The sequence below is a fragment of the Manis javanica genome, chromosome 1 (assembly GCF_040802235.1).
Source record: "Manis javanica isolate MJ-LG chromosome 1, MJ_LKY, whole genome shotgun sequence".
In the NCBI taxonomy this organism is placed as follows: Eukaryota; Metazoa; Chordata; class Mammalia; order Pholidota; family Manidae; genus Manis; species Manis javanica.
This window is the reverse complement of record NC_133156.1, coordinates 75,546,149-75,563,114: the sequence shown is the minus strand read 5'-3', so window position 1 is coordinate 75,563,114 and position 16,966 is coordinate 75,546,149. Positions and strand designations below refer to the sequence as shown.

At 36.1% G+C, this 16,966-nt stretch overlaps 1 protein-coding gene across 3 annotated transcripts in view; it reads left to right on the top strand.

Moving 5' to 3' along the window:
• The window catches only part of RHOBTB3 (Rho related BTB domain containing 3), a 57,624-nt gene extending 43,105 nt beyond the window's left edge, over nt 1-14,519 (top strand). For all 3 annotated transcript variants that reach the window (XM_037012026.2, XM_037012027.2, XM_017669544.3), the window contains 3 exons: nt 1,705-1,871; nt 6,431-6,527; nt 11,606-14,519. In XM_037012026.2, coding sequence (XP_036867921.1) covers nt 1,705-1,871; nt 6,431-6,527; nt 11,606-11,721 — 380 coding nt within the window. In that variant the 3' untranslated portion in view covers nt 11,722-14,519. The remainder of the gene's footprint in view (nt 1-1,704; nt 1,872-6,430; nt 6,528-11,605) is intronic.
• The last annotated feature ends 2,447 nt before the right edge of the window (nt 14,520-16,966 follow it).

The following is a 16,966-nucleotide window of genomic DNA, read 5'->3' as shown; positions in this document are numbered from 1 at the left end:
TAGATAATATCTCAACAATTTTTATTTCCTTGCCACCTATTTTGTCTGAAAGTTTTTCTTAAGATGTTTAGAATGTCCAGGGGGCTGTAAGATTTATTTCCTTATTCACTGACCTAGAACAATCTTTGACTAGGAACCAGCTGTGTATAACAATTACGGGTTAGAGCAGATCTTGCCAATTTCCTCTAGCTGAGACACCTTGGAGAAAGTAGAAAATCCTTTCAACAGGCCTAGAATCTTGGGGTGTAGGCTTGGAAACCCCCTTTAATTAGTCTTCATCCTTTGGCCACCAGATGGCACTCACAAAAGACACAGTTAGAATAAGTCCCTGGTGGCTTTGTTCAGATGCCTCAGACCTTGATTACAGAACCTGGCCAGGTGCCCCTAGCAAACACGAAAAGGAAATACACATTTCAGACCCTACCTCTCTTCAGATTTACTGCTTTAAGTTTTAGATTTATAAAATTTCCAGTGTTTGTTATTGAAATCTCCTAAGTTTTAAACAAGTCATGAGTGAAAGGTTTTAGAAATTCCAAGAGAAAATTCCTTTTAAATTGAATGAATTCTGATTTTGCAGCTAGCTATAGAGTATTCTGGTACCTTACAGTTGTTACTGTCAGTGTTAAAGACTGCCTTATCAATTTTGTGTAGTAAAAATAAAAGCATTGATTCTCATCAGAAGGTGTATTCTTCTTTATTATTTCAATACTGGCAAATTTGTATATTAAATACAAATTTTGACTAGATTTGAAATAGTAAGAAAATTTGGGTTCTCAATCATCTTTCTACTAGAGTAATTGAAACTTCGAATTTTAGGTTTTATCTTGATAGTTAGAAAAAAAGCCCCTAAGAGAAATAACTATAGGACAAAGCACATAGAATATTGGTAGAAGTGTGGAAGGAAAATGAGTCAAAATGAACTATCAAAAACTTTATCCAGATACTGGAATATTGCCTTGGGAAAATCATAGAAAGAAGTGTAATCTGTTCATTATGTTAAATATTTATCATACACAGTGTTCTTGGTTCCTAGCTACAAAAAATGTAAGAAATTTAGGGAGGGATAAAAAAGAGAATCATGTGAGAAATCAAACATATAGGGAAGTGTTAACAACTACCTGGGTGATCACCAGGGAAGCGGGAAATGGGGAGTTGATTGCTTAAGCAGTAAGTTTCAGTCTTTGAAAAAGAAACAAGTCCTGGAGATGCATGGTAGTGATTTTTGCACAACAGTGTGAATGTACATAATGCCACTAAGCTGTACACTTAAAAATGGTTTATGGTGCATTTTATATTATGTTTATTTTACCACAATAAAAAGAAAACCAACAAACCTGGAGACTAAAACCAGGAAAAGAAAACTTGCAAGGATTTAGTTTAGCTCACAGAAAGAATTACACGATAGCCCTGGAATTGATTTTTAAGGGAACTGTAGGCTCTCCTTCTGTGAATTAAAATGCATGCATATACACACACACACATGGAATAGATTTGCTTCTGAGTATGAAGGCTTAAATTAGTACTTTTTAAAATGGAGCTGTAGTTTAGAATGCTGACTCATTCCTTCAAGGCTTCTTCCAGGCATTTTCATCTACATTGGATGATATAGTCAGAATTTAAAAAAAATGTCTGTTGTTGTTTTGTTTTAGGTCAGAAAAGAAATGGTTTTATTGTCCATTCTCTCTTATTTCCCTTTTGCACCAGCCGGTATTTTCCAGGCTATGTGTCTCCTGATCTGTGCTGAGATGTACCAGGTGTCCCGACTGCAGCACATCTGTGAGCTGTTCATCATTACACAGCTGCAGAGCATGCCAAGCAGGGAGCTGGCATCCATGAACCTTGATATAGTTGACCTGCTCAAAAAAGCCAAGGTAAATGGCCCTATGTATCTGGTGGTTTTATTTTTCGAACATCTTATAAAAATTATACCACTTTTTAAACTTGTCTTAGTTTGGAAGTTTGGCTTAAATGAGGTTAAAAGTGCCCTCACAGTATCTATGGCTAGATAATTTTGAAGCGTAGACTTTTTGAGCAGTCCCTTTCTAAGGAGGTAGAATTTGCTGAAAGAGAGTTTTTCAGCTGAATGGTGGCATGTTTTAGAGTCATCTGAGTGTGGTGCTATATTGTGTCCTATAGGCATTGCAGGAAATGGAATGTACGTTGAGTATCTCTGAATGATCATATCTTAGAGTTCCTAAAAGAAAAATGACAGAAGTGGTCCATACATACTAATAGAGATGGAGATGGTTAGGCTGAACTCACTTATTATGCATTCATTCATTCACTTTGTGAACATGTCTTGAAGTTCCAGTTGTTTGTGGGAGGCATTATTAGCATACTTCACTAATCTGTGTAGAATGCCTTCATATCTCATGGTATCAGAATATATTCAGTAAAAACAAGTAAAAACATTTGTGTTGAGGATAACTGCAGTACACCGTATCTTCTGCCCTCTTCTGAGGTCAGGGCCTTTTGGTTTTTCAGAATTTTATTGCTACACATTCTAGAGAACAGAGAGAGTTTGCACAGTTAAACTGATTGTGAGTAACTGCAGTTATAAAGATCCTACAATACAAATCTGACAGAGGACTGGGCCTGGTCAGTATACAATCTAGGTCAGCTTTCTTAAAATCTACTTCTGGAACTCTCAGATGTTCTTTGTCTCAGTTGAAAATCTTCCATCTCCTCATTCCACTCTCTTTTATTCCTGAGAGAAGGAGGTTTATCCAGATGGTCATCTGATAATCCTACCCTTAGTTATCCTACCATTCCATCCCCTCCCCTCAGACAGTTTTAAGGCTGGCTTTTAGCAGTCATGGGACACAATAATTTGTACTGAATTTCAGTAAGCTGAACCTTCTTTTAGGTGCTTTTCACAGGAATATGTTTGATCATTACAGACTATCAGGATTTGTAAAATATTATCTGGCACACAACAGATTGGCTATCCTTATCAACTTTTACATCCAGTACATCCAGAACTAGAAATATATGGCTTCGTCTTCATCCAGGTTGCTAAAATGGAGCCATATAATGGGGCAAAGGATGGACTCTGACTCTAAAAGCTTGCTTCAGACTGAGATGAATTCTTTAAGTAACATGTTTATTTCTGGGCATAGAAGAATTCATTTAAAACATTAGGTCTTCTCTTACTGTCTCATTAACTATTTTGGAGCTCATTTCTCTCATAATCAAGTCTTAGGATTGCATGTATTTAGTATTAGGGATAAAAACTGAATAACTCTGATCTCTCTTTGTAATATATTTACATTGAGCTTGGGGTAAATAGCTACCCTCTAGATTTAGTTTAAAAAATCTTTATGTATAATTTTCATACTGTTCTAAGTCTTTCATACTTTAAAACAACAGACACAAAGTTCTCTTTCCTTATCGTGTAGTTTTGTTTTAAAATAATTTCATGCACAAGCGAACGTCCTGTATGGTTGCCTTGATTTCTTTAGGTGCTGCTGCCTGTACACACACGTGTGCTTTGTCATCGGTGTCATATATGATAGCATTGTCAGAAATTCTTCCTAATCTGTTTTTTATGACTGTAGGTTCTATGTGATGATTCTTATTTTTTCCCTTCAAATTTTAAAAGTCTAAAATACCACCTCTTTTTGAATTTTACTCTTGATTCTGAAGACTTTTGTTTGCTGAAATTAACCCACATTTACCAGTTTTCCTTTATTCTGTGTGGTGGTTCCTAATTTGGCAATTGTGAATCCCAGTTTATGATAATTTCCTTCCCCAGTTCTCTTTGAAGTTCTTAGTTTGAGGCTCCACTTCACCAAAATCCTGTGAATCAGGATTTTATTAGCCTTTCCCTCATTGTTTCTCTGACTTCTAGGAGGTAAAACTGTCTTTTGGCAGAATTAGACTCCCAGTAGCTCTCTGAATAATTAAAATTCCCAATCACTCTATTACCATCTCTGCCAGTTTTGTATTGTGTATCAGGAAAGCATCGCTTGCACCTTTGATACAGCTGAGCAGTTTGCATATCCCCTCACTTCTGCTTCCCTAACCTACTTCTCTACCGTGGTTCTTCCTCCAGGTTCAGATATTTCCACCAAGTTGGACTCAACATGCAAGAGAAGCTTCTTTCCCTTTTAATCAGGTCATTCCTTCAGTTGAGGAAGAGATTTCCTTATCTCTACTCCAATTTAAACACTATCTAGCCAAACTTTGATGAGTCCTCTGAAGTCCTATTTATTCTCATATTAAAGTTTTAAACTGTCTTTTGTTTATAATCTGTACATTAATATTTGGCCACTTCAAGTCACCAGTTCTGTTTCTGACTTTTCCTTGTGAGTTTCCAGGTACTTTCTCCACCATTATTATTCTTCACAGAGCTGTTAAATAGTATAGCATTTGCTTTAGAGTTTTTATTTTTATGCCTGTCTTTTTTATTCTGTTGTTTATTTCAGCTTAAATTTGTTTTCTCAGTTCAGCACATATTCTTTCAAAGTGTAGATCTTACAGTGAAGTACATTCCATCTCTTGCCAAGAGAGCCCACACTTGCGATGTCTCAAATCTTGGCCAAAAATAAAATTCTGCATTTTAATCATGTTTTTGTAAGCAGTGACTTTTTGTGATTTCGCTTCTCTTGAAAGTCACAGCCCTTAGGCAATGTTCTGAACTTCTGTTGGTGGGTTGTCTGCTCTGAGTTAATCATGGAGTAGTGCTTATGGCTTCTGTTAAGTAGCTACATGGTCTTGCTCTTGTCTTTTGACATCACTCACATTCATCTTCTAAAAGATAAGGTGAAAAAAATTGTTGAAATGTGTGGAATTAGATGAACTATAAAGTCTCTTAAAATTAAGAAGTTTTTATTTTGAATGAAAATCAGTAGCGACCTGTGAATTTACATGTTAAAATATTCCCATGTTATAACTTTTATTTGTTTTTATTTATTACTTTTTATTTTTATTGAAGTATCATTGATATACAATCTTCTGATGATTTCATATGTGTAACACAGCAGTTCAACAGTTACCCATTATTAGGTCCTTAACCCATCTAGTGCAGTTACTGTCAATGTAGAAAGATGTTACAGAACCACTGACTATATTATCCATGCTGTACTACTGTTCCCATGACCAACTTATATTGTGATAGCAAATTATCCCACAAAAAGTTATAATGTAACTTTTAGAGTAATATTTGAGTTTCTTGCTTAAAATTTGAGATTGTAGATCTTTCTTCAATTTAGCAATCTTACTGCTTACATAATAATCTTGAGTTTCCTTAAAAGAGCTATATTTAATATTTAGCCTGAAGGTGGAAACAACCTGTTCATCAGCAGGTGAATAAACAAAAGGTGGTATATACATACAGTGGAATATTAGCCTTAAAAAGGAATGACATTTTAATACATGCTGCAACATGGATGAATCTGGAGGACATTATGCTAAGTAAACTAAACCAGGTAGAAAAAGGACAAATGCTACATAATTCAACTTAAATAAGGCCCATAGAGAGAACTTAATCAGATACAATAGAGAGAAAATAGAATAGTGGTTACCAGGGACTGCTTGTCGGGGGAAGGGGAGTTATTATTTAATGGGTACAGAATTTCATATTGGGATGAAAAAAAACTTCTGGAAATAGTGGTGATGCTTACACAATAATGTGAATATACTTAAAGCCACTGAACTGTACACTATACAGATGGTTAAAATGGTGAATTTTACTACTATAATAATAAAATGAATCATACTCACCTACCAAAGTTGCCTTTCAGCGAGTTACTGTAATCTGAACTGAGTGTTCAGATGCATCAGAGAGTGTCAGTGGATTGGCATTAATATGATTTTATAGCCAAGCTGCTCTAAGTTTCTCTTCCATTAGCTATTGGAACTCAGAATGAGAAATGTGCTGGAAATCCTGCTTGGTATAGTACATCTTAGTTAAAAGCAATTATTCAGACCTAACCTTCTCAAGGAAATACTCACACACTGAAACCCATGCCCTCAGGTTGATGACTTTTCCTCTGCAGAACATTTTTGGTTTGCTCCTCAAGAGAACTTGTTTAGATATGGCCAATTGTCCACCTTTGCTGACCATAATCTTACCTCTGCTACATAGATAGAAGTGTAGTTAAGTCCATTACCTTAGATTAAGAGTTTAAATCCTCAAAAACCTTAAATAGGCTTTGTTAAACACAGATGGAGCTATGCATCTGCTCAGAGACGTTCAGCCACTCCAGCAGCAGTAGCTTGTCATTCATTTGATTTGGTTTTCTCATTGGTGTAGTTGTATTATTATTTTTTAATAATGCTCTCTTTTCCTTTCTGCTGTATCTTATAGAGACCCATTAGATATGAACTTAGGCTCTCCATGAGTTCTTCCGGGCCATTCTCTCAATCTAATCATCGTATCCATGGCTGTTTTGTACAATACTGTTTCACGTTCCGTTTTTTTTTGCAGTTTCACCACTCCGATTGCCTTTCAACCTGGCTACTTCATTTCATTGCCACTAACTACCTCATCTTCAGTCAAAAGCCTGAATTTCAGGACCTTTCAGGTAGATTGCCTATTATTATTTTGAAAAGAAAAATGTATGTTATTTGTTCTTCGCTTTGAGACGTAATTTGTAAGAATAGTAGTTTTTAAAAAATTTAAAGTCAATGTAATACATTCCTTTTGAATATGCAGTGTGGTAACTGAGGGCACTTTAACCTACAATCACCAGTGTTATACAAGTTTTCTATTGATTGTTTCATAGCTCCTGTCCATTTTTAATGCATTTTGTTAAACACAGGTGGAGCTATGCATCTGCTCAGAGACGTTCAGCCACTCCAGCAGCAGTAGCTTGTCATTCATTTGATTTGGTTTCCTCATTGGTGTAGTTGTATTATTATTTGTTAATAATGCTCCCTTTTCCTTTCTGCTGTATCTTATAGAGACCCATTAGACATGGACTTACGCTCTCCATGAGTCCTTCTGGGCCGTTCTCTCAATCTAATCATTGTATCTGTGGCTGTTTTAGAAAGATAAGGTGGCCTTGGGTGTCAATTGGTTATGATAAATGAAATGTTGGCTTTAACCACCTAGTCAGAAGCAAAATTTAAATAGTACAGATTTAAAATATTTTCCTTATAAAGAAATTGTAACTATTGTTCATTATTTATAATACATAGTTCTATTGTACTGATATCTGTATCTATTAAGTATAACTGTAAAGAGTCCATTATATTACTTGGAAATAATTTTTTATTGATAAAAGAGTATTGCAAAACTTAGCAGAAAGTATACATAATGTGGTTTTTAAAGTAAATTATAAAGACTAAAACCAATCAAAAGGTGAGCTTCTGAGTGCTGCATAAGAGCAAAGGAAATGAAAATACAAGTCATCAGAGTAGAGAGCCGGTTTAGGTGCAGTGGTTCCCTCTTGTTACTGCCTTGAGGAGACTAAGGGAATAATCAGTGTAAAAGGAAAAGGAAATTAAGGTCACCTAGCCAAATAGTTTCACACTGTAAACAGAGATCTCCTTGGAGATGCCTGGAGGTCTTCCCAGGTAGGGGGCAAGGGAGAGGAGGAGGGAGGAAGAGAAGGCTGACATTCCCAGTGCCTGGCCTCCTCCTTCCCACCTCCACCCAGAGCACTTCAGCTTTTATCTGTTTTATGCTTTAGAGTTCTACATAAAATTTTACCTCTAAACAATCTGCTGCTAAAAGAAATGAAAATCTCTAGTTTGGTTCAGCTACTCTGTATAGTTAAGAAAAACAAGAAACATAATCAGTTTTTGCCATACATATTGGCAGATGGATTTCAGACAGTCAGCAAATGGGTGCCTTTTGGGAGCCTACTTACATAGATTCAACTATTAGTGTCGTAGAGTAACATAATAATCAAAGCAAAATGATAGATATTTACTAACCATCTACTTTGTGCAAGAAACAAACTAAGCTCATTCCTAAAGGTAAGACATGTTCTGTTTGCTGTTAATAAGGACATTCTTACATGGTTGGTTATTCTTTAAGAAGTCAATAAAAAATGAAATGAGTGAACATTTTTATTTTAGGACAACCTTCTTTATGCTTAGGTCACTTTTGTTTGTAAAAAAAAGGGAAAGATTGATTTTCACTTTCTATCTGATATATATGTATGTGTATCATACACATGGAATACTCATACATCCTTGAGAGAAGGGTACTCTGTAAATCCTTTGAATTATTAATTAAAATTTTTTTTTATTACTTACACAATTGCCTGTAAAGTATGTTATGACTTCCTAGCATGGTGAAGAGCAGGACACCAGGGTGTAATTTGAGAAGTTAGGTAGGAGAATAAGGCTGTGGCAGTATTTTCTGTTCCTTGATGGGAGTCAAAAAGGTGTCATGAATGTTCTGATTCGGCAGTACCTGTTCATGCCCAGGACCTACTACAGTGTGTCTGTCCTCTGGGGCAGAAAATAAAAGCCCCTTGAAGCTATGGGAGAGTTTGAAAGTCCAAATCATTGGTCACAAACTGAAGTCAAGGGTTAAAGTCAACTCTGCCAACAGGATTTATTTGGACTACATGGTATTATTATATATTTAGTGTCAACATTTAAAAATTGTAGCATGTTAGATTTTGAAAATCCAAATTCCTGGCTTCTTTTGAAAAGTTGGAAGATCTAGCTACTCTGGGCCCATCTTCCCACAGAGCAGCAACCTGGAACTGACCAGTGGCTGTGCGTTTAAGTGGCTTGTCCTCTCCAAAGTGTCGGAGTCACCAGTCCTCCCTATAACCTTTACCTGTGGACTACTTCATGTGGTCACTTGAAGTTCAAAAGAGTTCTTGTCAAAATTATGTTACAGCTTCCTTAAATAATTGCCCATTCTCAGCTTCAAAAATTAAGTTATTTTTTTGGGATTCTGTGGATTATTTTCTTTTAACTGAGAACTTTTCTTCTTTAGAGGTGTTTAGAAATCAGAGTGAGACTGGAGAAAGATCTCATGTTGATGCTGGCACTGATCCATAGAACTCAGTTCAACTGCTCATTAAATATTAGCTGTATTTTATGCACTGAACCCAGGAAAACGAACAGCAATGCACAGGAATACATTACCCTTGGCATTATTCTCACAGTTAGTATAATTCAGCTCACTATTATGTATTATGGAGCTTTTTGTCTTGTTTTGTTTTTTGCTGGCTTGCAGAGTTCATCTGTGATAACTTCTTTTTTATTTTAACTGAGGGAGGCATCTGATGTCACCTTTGCTTCCTAATGAAAAAGCCACAACCGGTTCCCCTGAGCAGCTTGGTTGGTGGTGTTTATCCAGGTCCTGTAACTTGGATCAAGACTTTGTTAAAACTATAATAGATGAGGTCAAACAGTGCCTGGAGAAGTAGAAATTAGTAGAAGGAAACCTAAGTGTCTACAGAAGGCAAAACTGATGAGAAACGAGCTGATTGGCACAGAATACCAAAAAGCCTTAGTAATTTGAAGAACAGGTATTTCAGAAAGCAGAATGAGGCTTGGGGCTGAAAGCTGTAAAACTAGTTGAATTTGATTAAGAAGCTTTTACTGTACTGCATCCTACCCAGGCAGGCGTCTACTTCTCCCTCATTGGCACAGGAAATAGGAGATTATTCCTGAAGAAATTAAACCAAAAAAGTTATAGAATCATAAACACTGTATAGCTGACATTAGGCTAAGAAGCTGGACTGAAAACATGGGGCCCTCCTCCCCTTATCCAAGTTTTAGAATTCTGGCAGCTAGGTATTGGCTGCCTTAACTTTCATACTCTGGGCATAAAATTGAAGCATCCTTCTCTGACCTCAGAGAAAAAATATATAGGGGGCAGTCACTTGGAAATTATCTCAATGAACCTAACAGATACTTACTGAATTATGCTGCAGTGTATTCCATTGGTAACTACGTCCCATCCATGAACATAAGATACCCAAACAGCTTTCCGGTATTTCAGTCTCAAATATAAAGAGATAACTGAGGATCAACAGATATTTGAGGCATTGCCCAATGTAAAAGATAGATACTAAAACCAAAACAAAATGAATAAAGCCAGAAGAGAAGGAACTTAGAGGAACAAAGAATAGAAAAAAACTCTAATTTAAAAAACTCTTAAATTAATGTTTTAAAAGAATAAGAGATACACATCTGTAAAGCAAGGATAGAATGCTATAAAAAAGAAACAGTATTCATTGAGACAGAAAGTAGAATGGTGGTTGCCAAGGACTGGGGGAGAGGGAGGAATAGGAAGCTATTGTTTAATGGGTGTAGAGTTTTAATTTTGCAAGATAGAAAGAATTCTGGAGATTGGCTACACAGCAATGTGAAGGTACTTGGCACTAGTGAACCGTACACTTACACATGGTTAAAATGGTAAATCTTAGTGTGAATTTTACTGTAATTAAAAAAACAATAAAAGAACAAAAAGTCATTCTTAGAAATTAGGAATATGATAGCAAAAAAAGAAAAACCAACAAAACAAGAGTTGAAACAAACTAAATAAAAGAGTTGAAAGGTAAAGGAAATCTCCCAGGAAGCTGAATAAATAGATGAAGACACAGATAGAAGAGGAAGGTTTTTTAAAAAATTGGAGGCTTGATCCAGGTGGTCAAGTATCTAAGTAGTACAAGTTAACACAGAAAAAAAAAACAGTGGGGAGGAAATTATCAAAGAAATGGTACAAGAAGTCATCCCGGTACCAAAGGACCTGAGTCAAGAGATTGCAAGGATCTGCTGAGTGCTCAGCTTAATGAATGAATGAGGTCCATCATCAGGACAGGCAAGAACACACTGTAAACAGAAAAATCTAAGTTTACAGGATAAAGAAAAAAACAAAACAAAACATGCACACACACATCATTTACAAAGAGCTATTAATCTGACTGGTAGTGGAGTTCTTAACAACTTTGGAAACTAGAAAGCAGTGGAGTACTGTCTTCGACATTCTGAGGGAAGTTTTTAACCTAGAATTCCATGCCAAACCGAACTATGATTTGTGCGGGAAGACAGATTAGAGAGGTTTCATCACAAGCAAGGTCTCAAAATGCTTCTTTCTTATGTATATCCTTTCTTAGGAAACTGATAAAGGTTGTGCTTTACAGAAACTAAAGAATAAACACAGAGAAGGACCTGGAATCCAGGAGTGGAGGGATCCAACATGACAGTGTGAAGCAGTTCTAAAAACAAAAGTGGGCAGGGCTCTGATGAGAAGGGAGCTCTCGGAGACAATGACAGCCACTACTGGAATGGATAGATTATCTGATAGCTGTGCCTGGGTGGAAAATAGAATTGACTGGACGCTGAAGAGCTTGGAAGGTTGAGTCAGCTACAAAGAAAACTAAATGAAAAAGCAAGCCTTTACCATCTCTAGGAAAAACAAATCTTATTTGAAAAAAAAAACACCTAATCAAGTACTAATTGATGAACCAGTGGGCAAGATGTAAAATGTTGCATAATAACATAAATCCTTGATGACTGATTTAACTAAAGTTGTGTTGAATTATTGTGGAAGGCTTGAGGCAAGGGTAGGGCATGTATAGGAGAGCTTGGATCTCATCTGTTAAATAGGAAATCAATAGTTAACATCTAAACTTGATCCAAAATAAAATATATTAAATTAACATTCTTTTTCTAAAATTTTTAGTGGAAGAACGCAGTTTTGTTGAGAAGCACAGATGGCCATCGAATATGTACTTGAAACAACTTGCGGAATACAGGAAGTATATTCACTCTCGGAAATGTCGTTGCTTAGTAATGTAACCTGGAGCTTTTATATACATATGCTTTTTAAATTATTATTACAAAGGGGATAACTCTGGGTTCCAGTAAAATTCTTATGACCGATACCCATAAGGGCGTTAAAAAAAAATCAGCATACAGCTTAATGTGTTTATTAGTTCTCTTCGTAAAAAACTGCTATTGCAATCTTAAAAGGGAACAAAATACCCACGGGCTAAAACTAAGGCTTCACCCTTGTGTATAAAGCTGTTGTACAGCTATTTTTTCCTTTAAATGCCCTGTTGCTTTAGTGATATTAATATTCCCCCAGTTAATAAATGTTTAAATTAAAAAAAAAATCACATAGGATTAATACAGAAATTTCATCATGTCCTGATTAATTGCTCTATTAAAATAAGGGGCATTCAAAGGCTCAGTATGACTATCTCTATAATGACAAATCTAGGGTAAATTGATCAATCTGAAGTTTTCGGAATAGAAATTTGCCTGGGATTTTGAAAGTGAAGTGCCACATGGTTTCAAGTCAGTGTCTGTGTTAGAGCCATCATGAAAAAAAATTTCCGTTTTTTATCTGGACAGCCCACTGAGCCCCCTTGTCTCCTCCCTGGGATTCCAATTAGGTAGGAACCCTAAACAGTGCTGGCCTTATGGCCGTGTAACCTGTGTAGTCACACAGGGCCTCATGCTTGGGGGGGCCCCATGCTTGGTTCAGTGCTCTGCTATCGCCATCTTGAAATCCTAATACTGTTTGAAGAAGGGCCCTGCATTTCACTCTATTTGGGGCCCCCAAAATTACGTGTATCTCCTAGCAGGATATGGCTGTTTTCCTGCTCAAGCATCATTCTTTTCAAAAACAGTAAGAGGCACCAACATCAAGGGAGGAGAATGAGGCTTGCTGGAAGGGGAGAGATCCCATGGGGCCCCTCATCCTTGGGAAAGTCTGTACCCCCTCGGGCCTCTGTTGACACGTTGCCTGGCCAGTGAGAAATGCCTTGTGTTGTCTTATCTTTAGAACAATCACAGTCTGGCTCTATCACAGATGAACAAATGCTTCTTGATCATTCTGCAAAACCAGAATGTTGGTAAAAGTGCCCGACCAGCATGACTTTAGTGCACATTTGTAAAGATGCTCACAGGAAAAGATGATTTCTAGAGAATTTGCAATCAAAGGCTCAGGCGTGTTTTTAGTATACTTACTAGGATTAGGATGTCAGTGGCTTGAATCATTTGAATTCTTTCTGAGGACCACAAGGTTATTGATGAGGAATAACACGAATCTTGCCTTTCAAGATTATCTAGTAAATTGAAAGAAAGTGTATTCATGAGAGACTTGTTACATCTAGTAGGATAGAGGACAGAATTATAAATTCTCATCTATCACATGTCAACAAAAATAATTACATCAGAAGCTTAAAAGCTGAGAGATGGAGAATTAGATTACTATTTATTGCTAGCATTATTTTCATCTGTAATTCAGTATTCGGGTGTATTTTTCTTTTAATTGTCAGTGACTTAAGAATCCACGTAGTTTTTCCAACTACTCAAAGATGTGATTAAGCAGTCCCATCCCATAGTATTAGACATAATATCATACAGTTAGTCCTTGGATATATACCAACACTGTCAGTAAAACAATAAAAATTCCCTGCATATATCTTCCAAGAAACCTGATTGCAATTGGATTATATTCATGAAGATTAGCAGAATGCATTTTATATTTTTTGTATTTTATCACCCGAGCTAATCAACTATTGGCGAATCCCATTTGACAAGGATTAGCATTGTAAAGAGTAGAGATACTGTGGTAGATTTCTACAAATACATTCACATTTAAGACCTTTTAAAACACAGTAATAGCCTTTTCTTCATAAGTATATTCTTGCCCCTATGTGAATTATAGCACTTAAAATTCTAATTCAGTAACTTTTCATCTAGGATATTGAAAAATACAAGTTTTAAAATAAAGTATTTTCTTGAAAATACTGTTTAACATTTAAATAGACCATAGATAGTTTGTAGGTTGTTTGACCTGAGTGGAAGTAGGATTTGGAAGCTGGTACTCTGTTGGTGTTGAGCATGTAGATTTATTAGGAAAGTTATTTGCCACCTGTGTGAGTGACTCAAACACACAGATGTCACAGCTGTCCAGAGCTAGTCAGCACAGGAGTCAAATTAGTTTTTAAACTTGGACTCTTTAGTACCTTAGAATTGACTCAATTTAAAATAACAAGAAATTTAAAAAACTTATAAACTATCTTGGAGAAATAAGTGCTTTTTGATTTTTTTTAAACTGAAAGATTATTTCTAGATGAACGTATATGCTTTGTGCTGATCTCTGCTTCAATATATTTACCAATCATTTTAATTACAGAAGACACTGTATGGTAAAACTAAGGCCTTTTCTTTCTGGGCCAGGTTTTCACTTTGTATAACCCTTTATACGCTTCTGACTACTCTCTGTTGGTATTATAAGAGAGTAAGCTGTAATACAGAAGTTTCAGTAGCATAGCTGAATCCACTGTGTCCAGGCCACCATGGTAGCTTCACATTGGGTGGCAGGAAACTGGAGACATGTTTAACTCCAAGACAGCTAAACTTTTCATCTGTAATTTTTAAAAACCGCACTACACTGATATAATTAATTGAACAAAAAAAAAAAGTCCTCTAGAGTATTTTATTTGGAGCATCTGTTTAATTCAGTCTTTAATACTTTTGCAAAGAAGGGTATGTGTGTATTTTATTATAGCCTGACCTGAATTTATATGTTTTTAGTTTTAGTATTTAACATTTTATAACAAAATAAACTTTTTTGAAAACAAGTTTAGCATAGTGTCCTGTACTTATTTTACCTTGTATGTTGAAATGATGAAATAAATTTGGAAATACTGCCATGTGTTTCTTAAGTATAATTAGGTTTCACAGATAATTTCCATTATGTGTAAAATATTTAGAATGGTGTTGATTTTGTATATGTGTATGATGAGATGAACAAATTTATATTATCTTTAACAGCTGGCACCAGAATTTCTCTTAATAAAATAACTGCCTTTATTTAGGAAAAAGCTTTGATAATTATTTAACATAGAAGTGAGCCCTTGTAAGCTTGAGTGTTAGCTGGAGCCAAGACTTTTGAGAAGTGGAGAAGCTGCTCTGTATAATAGAAAGTTACAAATTTGGAACTTTCTAATAAAATGAAAGGCAACCTGCTAAATGGGAGAAAATATTTGCAATCATAACTACTCAGAAGTGGTTAATATCCAATATATAAAAAGCACTCAAAAACTCAATAGCAAAATAAAAACCAATGTGATTAAAAAATGAGCAGAAGATCTGAATATTTTTCCAAAGAAGACATACAGGTGACCAACAGCTACACAGAAAGATGTTCACCATTACTAAACTTCAGGGAAATGCCATCCAAAACCACAGTGAGGTGTCACATCACACCTGTTAAAACGACTATTATAAAAAAATTAGAAATAGCAAGTGTTGGTGAAGATATGGAGAAGAGAGAATCCTTGTGCACTGTTGGCGGGAATGTAAATTGGTGCAGTCACTATGGAAAGCAGTATGGAGTTTCCTCAGAAAATTTAAGAACTGTCATATGATCCAGCAGTTCCACCTCTGAGTATTTACTAGAAGAAAATGAAAACACTAACCTGAAAAGCTGTCTGCACCCTAATGTTCATTAAAGCATTGTTTACAATAGCCAAGATATAGAAACAACCTTTGTCTATTGACAGATGAATGGGTAAGGAAAATGTGGCATATATATACAATGGAGTATTATTCAGAAAAAGAAAATATGAAATCTCGCCATTTGTGACTAACATGGATGGACCTTGAGGACATTATACTAAGTGAAATAAGTCAGGCTGAAAAAGACAAATACAATATGATCCCACTTATTTGTGGATTTTCTTAAAATAATAACAACAAAAAACCCAAGCTCATAGATACAGAGAACAGATTGATGGTTGTCAGAGGTGGGGATAACGGGATGGGTGGGTGAACTGGCTAAAGGGGGTCAAAAGGTACAAACTTCCAGTTCTAAGAAAAGGTCATGGGAATGTAATGTACAGTATGATGACTGTAGTTAATTATACTATATTGTATACTTGAAAGTTCTTAAGAGACTAAATATTAAAAGTTCTCATCACAAGGAAAAATTTGTGACTATATATAGTGATGGATGTTAACTAGACTTGTGATCATTTCACAGTGTATACAATGTACAAAAATTATGTTGTACATCTGAATCTCATGTTACATGTCGATTGTATCTCAATCAAAAATATATCATTTACAATAATATGGATGGAGTTAGAGAGTATTATGCTCAGTGAAATAAGCCAGGAGAAAGACAAGTACCAAATGATTTCACTCATCTGTGGAGTATAACAAAGCAAAACCTGAAGGAACAAAAACAGCAGCAGAATTGCAGAACCCAAGAATGGACTAACAGTTACCAAAGGAAAAGGGGTTGGGACAGGAGGTTGGGAAGGGAGGGAGAAGGGGATTAAGGTGTTTTATGATTAGCATATATAATATGGGGGGGTATGTGGAAGGAAGTATAGCACAAAGAAGATAAGTAGTGACTCTATAGCATCTTACTACGCTCATGGACAGTGACTGTAATGGGGTATATGGTGGGTACTTGGTAATAGGGGAGAATGTGGCAACCACAATGTTGCTCATACAAAACCTGAGCATAAGATTGTATAGCAATGATACCTTAATTTAAAAAAAAGAATTTGGACCTTTCCAGGGCTAAGGAGCCCAGATAGGCAGAGAGATACCAGGCAGTCATAATATGAGGATAGAGTGTGCACTGTATAATACAACCCCTCCCAGAAGGTTCTCAGATTGCCAGTAAAGTGTACCAAACCCAAAATGGCCTCCACAGTTCCACTGGAATCAAACCTGGGTACCCACCCTCCTAGAAGACCCCTATTGCCTATAGAAGAATCACCAGCAAGGCCTTTCCTGGCTGTCTTTTCTGCCTTGACACATAGCACTGCCCATCCAGTTGACTATGTGCTGCCACACCTCATACTCTTTCCATGGCTTTGGTTGGATTGCCATTCCTTATCTACTTTGCAAATTCCTGCAGATCCTGTAATGCATCACCTGAACAGCTCTTTCACTTTCTTTGGCTCTGAAAAAGAATTAATTGCTTCTGCATATGTCTGTCCTTAGCTCTTTATTCATACCTTTCTTACAGCTTTTATTTCATTTTGGGTATTTATGTATCGGTAGTTTTCTT